Raw genomic sequence first — 8,417 nt, 5'->3', positions numbered from 1 at the left:
GTCCTCTCAGTCTCCAGCCTCCACCTGATTGTTTTCGTTCGGCTGAGTCCGAGGGTCGCCCCAACAGGAAGGGAATCCCCAAGGTAGCAAAGAAGAAGAAGAGAAGAAAAATTGATTCTTCCACCCGTGGATCGACGATGGAAGATCGGTAATGAACGAAAGACCCTTCCGGAGATTGAAGAACCACCATCTTCGGGCTTTCGGATGGGGTCGGAGGATGAAGAACGCCCGGAAGAGAGAAATGCGGGAAAAGGTCGGCAAAAGCCGACACAACAAAGGAAAACTGATTATTAACTGGACTGAGTTCGGTGCCTGTTGCGTCGGGCAAAGCCCGTAATAATCCAAGACATTCCGGACAAACTCCAGAATCGGGAAGCAAAGACCTGCCCGAAGGTCCTTGACGTAAAAGGCCACCTGGCCCGGAGGCGGGTTGTTAACCCGACCCTCAGCCCCAGGGGCGAAGAGTTCGAACTGCTTCGGGATACCGTACTGCTCCCTGAGCCATTCGACGTTTGCCTCCGAAAGTGAAGAAGCCTCCACCTCCGGGGTCGACCGAGAATCGTCGGTCAGGTTTTCCGACTGACTTTCTCGAGGAGAGATTCTAGCCATAATGCTAGCCCCAAAAAGGAGAACAAAAAGAAAATGACAAAGGAGAAAGGATGCAAGGAGACAGGAACGGAAAAACTTCAAGAAGAGCTTTCGAAGGAAGAGGACGGAGACAACTACTTGAAACTGGAGGATAATTCGATAAGGCCTCAGCGCCAGAAATGGATTTGCAGCAAAAAGTGAAGTTTTGGATGTAAGTGGCCGCATATATATAAGGCCCTTCAACAGTCAAGATGAAAGCGCGACGAACGAGGGCTTCCTAGATGCCGACACGTGGCAGCGCCTGGGCCCTTCCTCGGTCCGACGGTTCGACGCACCTGCCCCCAGATCAAGCCACGTCACCTCCATCCACGTGAACGGTTCTGGCCCAATAGCCCCCTGACATGTGGCGGAAAAACCATATCTCGAAATTCATTAACCGATGGCGGTTTGTATTCCTAAGGAGACGGCGGTTCACATTCCCAAGGAGACGGCGGTTCGCATTCTCAAGGAGACGGCAGTTTGCATTCCCAATGGGACGTCCGACACCGAATCGCTCGTTGGTACGGTCGTCAGAGTCAGAGCATGATGTGATGGAAAACCACTCCTTTCGTCCGAAGCCATCGTCCACGTGGAAACGCTGGCCAGTACGACATCCAACTCAGGAGTGGGGGGGGGCAACTGTTGGGATATACCGACCGACCCCTGTACGCCGACTTATCCTCAGATCGGTCTGACCGATGCCTGACTCTACCAATCGGACCGATGGACGACTCCGACGAAGACTCCGACAGTGACTGCCGACAATGGCTGCCGACAATATTCGGTCGAAGGTATGTCGGCCGAACAGACCCATACTGTTTCCGACCTGCCAAGCGACCGAGCCCAAATCACCGACTCACTATCGGGGGCCGACGTCCGACTTCCACAAAGCACCAGACCAGCCGACAGTATCTTCGAGTCATCACCCGACGTCCCGACAGCCGAATACCGACCTATAGTCGGTCAGTCCATCCAAACATCGTACAACCGCTATGGGCAGTTGTCCTGTCAAGAACAGGCGGTATGGCTGTCCTGGGGCATTGTCCTGTCAAGGATATAGATTAATCCTAGTGACTTGACAACCCACGGTGATTTGACAGTCCCCGACGATTTGACAACTCCCCAATTGTCTGCACCATTAATGACGGGACCATACCACATTCTACTATAAAATAGGATAAGGCAACAGTCTTGGTAAGTTTTGAGCAAGTTTTTTCAAGCTCTCTAAAGCGCCTCTAGACTCTTGAGCTCTCTCTATCTTTCGTTGAGCTCCTGATTTTCTACTGTTGCCTAGTCTTTTCTCTGATTTGACTGTCAAAGGATTTCCATCGGAGATTTCTTCGACTTGTGAGGATTTTTTTTGTAGATATGTGACACTAACGATCGGATGATGGAGAGATTGATCGTAACAGATAAGAATGATGATAAACAATGAGGTACGAATCGAGGTCCCCCGCTCCCCTCGCCCTCCCCCTCCCAGTCTCCCTTTCCCCACCCCTAAAAAAAAAAAGGAGCCTTTAAAACCGGGTAACCAGAGCCATCGACCAAGTCTCTTAATTCACGTGTATGCGTCCGCACGTGCCTGGAACTATAGCCACCTATGTAGTACTTCGTTTGCCGAGTTTTAGCTTCCGGTCGCCGAAATAATGGTTCGAGAACGTTCCTCTTATTACGATTTCTAATTTCGGAGAGGCGATTCGAGAACCTTCGCAAAACCCTACCCTCCCCCCAATAAAATCCTCTCCTTGAACCCTATCCGCCCCCATCTCCGAGGAAGAAACATCTCTTCAAACCTCTCGTCGATCGTTCCGGATGGCCAAGCGTCTCATTCCTTGCCTCAATCGCGTTCTTGTTGAGAAGATCGTCCCCCCTTCCAAGACCAATTCTGGAATCTTGCTCCCTGAGAAGACCACCAAGGTGCCATTTCTAGGCCTCTTTTTTCTTTTGAAGTCTCGCCTAATCTATCTTTTCTGCTGCGGGATTTTGTTTGAACTGATTTTTTTTAAACATTTTTTTCATGCGACTTTGTTGTGATTTATTTTTCTTTTATTGTTGTTAATCGTGTGCTGTTTCTAGTTTAGGTGGTTGAGTGTTGGTTGGCTTAACATTTCTAACAGCATTTGATTAGTTTTTGTGATTTATAGGTTTGATTTTATGCCTCCCATACCCGAGGCATATGGTGTGGTATTATTTGGTACTATCATTGGAATGACCTATCGCGTGCTATTGCGGTGTTTATTGTCCCCCAGTTGCAATTGTATCTGGATGTAAGGTTGAAGGTTTATAATCAACGAATTTTCTGTTTTAGGTACATTCTATTAGCTGTTGTGCATAGGAAGTTACTAGTTCATGCTTTGGTTTGGCAGAAGTTTAGTGAGTGTATGATCCTTTTTGAACTTTAACATTAACCTCTTTCTCTCTTTTTTTATTATTTTTTAAATCTGGGCAGTTTGTTCTTTGTTATTTGGGACTGTTTGTTTTGCTAAATGGGTACGATTTTCATGCCATTTCTGTAATGGTTGCTTATTATCGTAGTCCGGAGACCTTGACCTGGACAACTATATAGAAACAACCAACTGATGTGTGATTCAACAACGTCAAACGTTGCAGATATTGATAGTTGCTTGGGGATTTTAAAAGTTTAAATTTTAACTCTTGATTGATATTTCATAAATTTGTGAAGTAATAAAATTCCTTTTAAACTTAAATATTGTCTTTAACCATTTATAAGTGGTTGGTTCTTTGGTTATTTATTTATTTTATCAATGATCCGGTCTTTACTAGGGGCCTTAAGTATGTGTTGGTTTCTGCTTCAGAAGAGTGATCGAATGAGGATGAGATACTTGTAATACAGCGATTTATTAATGTCTTGGTCGATGCTTTCCTTATACTACCTTTTGGCCTTTGAGATAGAGGCTCTGGTACATGATTATTATAGTCTGGAAGATTTTTTAGAAATGAGAAAGTTGACAAGATTGCTCCTCTGCAACTGTATTATCTAACTTGTCCTTGAGGGCTGAGTTAATATTTTGATACTTAATCATGTCGACCAGAGCAGTTACCAGCTCTTGATCATCCCACTACAAGATGCTTTAGATAATTGTTCATGTAAATGTTAACAAAATTACGCCGAGTGGGAACTAGATGCACATGCCACAAGGATCACCGACTTAGAACCAGATCTCGTGTCAGCCAAGCGACGGTATGAGGTGGTATGTCCCCATATCGGATCGTATCTATTGCCAATTTCACTGTATATCGTGTTTTTTAAAAAGCATGATGAAACAAGGTCGAACCCTTATTTTGAACCCACAGCGGCTGCGGGCCTATGTTGGGCCATCTGGCGTCTTTTGTCCCGCCTTCTGTTCCCTCCTCTTATCTCCTCCCCCCTTCTCTCTATCTATCTCTTTTCTCGCATATCACGGAGGATCGGGAGCTTTGGAGGCCTTGGCGGCCCTCCAACGGCTTCGGTGGGCTACCAATGACTTTCGCTGGTCTCTCTCTCTCTCTCTTCATCTTTATTGACATTCTGAGTTGAACGTTCGAACCATATCAGTTAGCCATCGATACGATTCGGTATATCCTGAACCGTTCAGTTTGAGGTGGTTTGGTAAACCCTAACATGCCATATGTTGGGAGATCTGGGTGATATGCAACTTATGAGTTTATATGGGCAAGGGATGATAATGGAGGTGGAATTTGACTGTCAACTTCGTTACTATGGTGGGAAAGCCTGGAAATTTAGAATATTCTTTCTTTTTCTCCTTTTTAATTTTGATGAGAATTTAGTTGGTGGGATTTGATTGAGAGCATTGTCATAGAGGTGGGCATGCATAGAGAATAGTTTTTTTTTTTTTTGTAATAGTTATTATCATATAGAGGGAAGATTTTTTTTAGAGACCATTGTTTGATACATGTATATATGTGTACCTACATATGTTAGAGTGGTGGTGCGGGGTTGGTTAGTCCAGACCATTGAATGCTAAGCATATTTCACACTGGCATATTGTGGTTGTTGGGATTTTTTTCTTTTATTTTTTTTCTTCTTTTGGGTATTTTTTTGGGGGGTGTGTGTGTCGGGAGTCGGGTCAAGGGGTGGTGATGCCTTTTGTTAATTTTTTGGCACACAAAATCCCTTCTTTAACATGCATGTGCTCATCGCATGTCTGATTGCCAATATTTTTATCTTTTGGGACTATTAACCTTATTTCTCTTAAAAAAAGAGAGGAGAGGGAGAGTCCGATAAATTACCATGATTGGCTTTTACTGATTCTTGCATGCCATACTATTGATCAAGGATTTAGAACTGGGTTTTGACTCTCTTGGTAGAATTTTAGTTTCAGCAGTTTCCGTGGCTTGGGCTACAAGAAATAGAAAACTAAGAACAAAGTTAGAAATGTTATTTCACATTATTCTATTATATTTTCAGTTATTAAGGATTGTTCTTTGCGTAATTTGGGTAGTTTTATGTGGAAACTAAACTATTTTAAAGCTTAATGCATGAAATATCTCTCACTTCATCTGCCTTTCATTACTTTTCCTGTTATCTTGTTTTGTAATGTTTCATATGTGCTTTAAATTTTGTATGTAAGTAAACATTTTCTCTAACCATATTTCATTATATTTGATTTCGATAATCCATCAATGAAAATTTTGTCTAAGCATACTGTTCTATTTCATTTTAGAAACTCATCTAAACCAAAAAATTCCCATCTGAGCATATCATATTGTGAGCCTACCTAATTATATTTCATTCCATTTCATTCACCCATGTAAGCAAGAAAAATAAGCTATCTAAACAAAAACCCATTTTATTTCAATGTTTCATTTTGATATCATTTTATTCTGAAAATGAGAAAAAAAACTCATCCGAGTAAGAAAAAAATAATTATATGAACACCTGATGATCTCTAATGAGTAAAGACCCGTATCACGATTGCATCTTGCTCTAATAAAGCTTAGCAAAAAAATAATGTAGTTCAGATTGTTAGAGTGTTAGATAAATGCTATATCGAATACTATTGCCAAATTTTAGGAAACTTTTGATAATGTTAAGCATGTATGCTTAATAAAGTAGGTAGTTTCAGTCAGTTTTGGCTGATATGGAGCAAAAACTCCATTCAGTTTCAGGTCAGTTTTGAAACCAATCCATTTAGGCCCAAAAATGTTGACAAACATTTATGTGTACATCAAATAAATTTACAAAAGTTTGTAGGGAGAAAGGTCCCTTGCTAATTTTAGCACTGTCTACTAAGCCAAGGCCCTATACTAAAACTAAAGTGCCATCTAGAATCTGATTTCATGCACCCTGTTGTCTTAGCTTCTTCTATCCTACTTAGTGGCCTATAACTCACAGATCTTTTTGAAAGAATTAAACCAGGCAAGAAATGGTGCTAGACTTGCAACTTGGTTTTTTCCCTGATTTCCCTCCCTTAGAATGACCCAACTTTAGAGTTCTCTAAACATGACCTACCTAAGAAATAAGAAACCCTTATGAGGTGCATCATGGAAGACAACCACATCATGGATTCACTTCTCTTGCAGTTCTTCCTTGGGTTACCTTAACTGATATTTACAGCTGCTCATTGAGTTGCTGCTGGTTTCCTTTGTGGACGTCATGATAGTTGTCAACATGCAGAAAACCATCTTAAATGTAGGCTAATCTTGTTTGGTATTGAAAATGCTTTCTGATTAAAGCTCCTCACACCATTATATTTAGGGTTGTTTTGCTCCATTATTATCTGACATGATTAGTAAAGATGCTATTTTTTCAATATGAATTCGATGGATTAGTCGTGTTGTCATCTATGAATATGTAATTCATTGTCAACTTGCTGTTATGTAACATATAACTTGAATTTGTTTTTATCAATTTTATAAAGTTTTTTTTTTTGTCATTTTCACAATGTAGACAAGAATGGACAAGCTCATTATTATTTTTGATCATTGTTAATTTATTTATATTGTTATCCTTTGTTTTAGTTGAACTCTGGAAAAGTTGTAGCAGTAGGCCCTGGTGCGCGTGATAGGGATGGGAATCTTGTCCCTGTTTCTGTGAAGGAAGGAGACGTAGTTCTTTTACCTGAGTATGGTGGAACTGAAGTAAAACTCGGTGACAAGGAGTAAGTTTAATTTCTTTCTGTATCCTTCTTTACGTTTTAATTCCAAGAGAATGTTTGTGTTAGAAATCTAACTTAATATTAGGTGGAAAATTTATTTGTAATTGATTGCTGGTTCATGTGTTTTTTGGGCCTATGCACATAGACCAATCATATAGCAGTTTTGAGACCACAGGCAGCACCCTGTCATATGGTTTTTTGGACAGGGCTTGTACTTTATCTCTTTCCCTCTTCTTTCATCTCTCTCTCTCTCTCTGTTTCTCCCGCCCCCCGCTGCACGTGCGTGCATGCGCGTGTTTATTTAAGTTTTTGTTCACTATTAATTAGAAAAATATAGAGTAGACCTGCACCTATTTAATACTAAATGTATGTGTTACAAAGGTTTATGTATCCTCTGCGCCCCAGTAAACTGAAACTAGTTGGGTGATTTGTTTTGATTGTATAATTAGTGCATTATACGTGCAAATAATATGTTCTGGAAAGATATTTAATGGTCTGCAGCTATGACCTCCTTTGCTTTTAGTTTTAAGCGCACGAAGACAGGATATGCTAGAGCCTTTTGTTTGCAAACGTACTTCTTTTCTGTTTAAGGTTGCAAGACATTCCGTTGATCCACGGTGAATAGTGTAATGCGAAACAAACAACTTTACAGTTTGATTTTGCCGTGTTATATTAGCACTTGAATTAATATAATGGGTTTATATAGAGATAGACGGATGCTGCTTCTGTCAAGAGGATTAGCGCTGGATATCAAAATCAGTAATAGAGCAGCCAAATCGAAGATTTTTCATATTGATCATGATCTATACCACTGAATATCCAGAAGTATAAAATTTGTATTTTGACAATCTCTAACCTATGCATTGTGTGGATAAAAAATGAATGGTTTTCCTTGTACCGGTGTGCTAAAATATATGCTCAAGCCTTTCCATTCAGAACTCTCTTTTTTTGGTCATAATCTATATCAAAGCATGTAGATATTGAAAATCAATAGATTTTAATGCTTAGATTATATGAAAATGCTCTGTTAAAATATTAATAGTACATTTTTGCTCTTTTCTCTCTTTCTGTATGTATTGTATGTATGTATAGGAATCAGGATTATATGTAGGTGCTAATAACTATTTTTGTTGATTTCCTTTCAGGTATCATCTGTTCAGGGATGACGACATACTTGGAACACTTCACGAGTGATATGTCGAGCCGCTAACCAGATTCACATTATCAGCTTTATGTCTTCTGGTTGTCAAATTGAGTGAGATGTATCATGCTTGGACTTGAAATAGTCCTCTTAAAAACAAAATTTTGAGAACTTGCTTAGGATACTCTTTCATGTCAATTTTGATGCACAAACTAAATGCTTGCATTGAGAGCATTGTATGTTTAATTGCCAATGGAAATTGGTCTTTGTTGTTTTGTGGAACTTACATTAAAACGGGATACTTATGAAAGCAGTACCAATTCATATTGTTGGTTTTTTTGAGTTTGGTGGGTGTTTTTTTGATGGCAGTACAAAGTATACAGCCTGCATAAATCTGGATGTATCTTCAGAATGCTTCCCAGCAAGAGTGTATTTGGCATCAGCATTTTCCTTGTGAAGTCAACCAAGTGCTTTTGTCAAGCATTGGTGTCACTTTCAAGGTAGCAAGGCATGGTGGGTCTGGTTTCAGC

The 8,417-nt window shown here is 40.4% G+C and overlaps 1 protein-coding gene across 2 annotated transcripts; it reads left to right on the top strand.

Moving 5' to 3' along the window:
* Positions 1 to 2,275: 2,275 nt before the first annotated feature.
* Positions 2,276 to 8,211, top strand: LOC105045463 (10 kDa chaperonin, mitochondrial). 2 transcript variants are annotated; one of them, XM_010923751.4, is made up of 3 exons: positions 2,276 to 2,544; positions 6,610 to 6,729; positions 7,892 to 8,211. In XM_010923751.4, exons 1-3 carry the CDS (start codon positions 2,440 to 2,442, stop codon positions 7,910 to 7,912), a joined length of 246 nt encoding a protein of 81 aa, XP_010922053.1. In that variant the 5' UTR covers positions 2,276 to 2,439; the 3' UTR covers positions 7,913 to 8,211. The 2 variants fall into 2 exon arrangements, with proteins under 2 accessions (XP_010922053.1, XP_010922052.1); XM_010923750.3 differs by having other exon boundaries at positions 2,281 to 2,544; positions 6,610 to 6,749.
* Positions 8,212 to 8,417: the final 206 nt, after the last annotated feature.

This window comes from Elaeis guineensis, chromosome 5 (genome assembly GCF_000442705.2).
Source record: "Elaeis guineensis isolate ETL-2024a chromosome 5, EG11, whole genome shotgun sequence".
NCBI lineage: Eukaryota > Viridiplantae > Streptophyta > Magnoliopsida > Arecales > Arecaceae > Elaeis > Elaeis guineensis.
The sequence above is the reverse complement of the archived record's forward strand: the minus strand, read 5'-3'. Positions and strand labels throughout refer to the sequence as shown.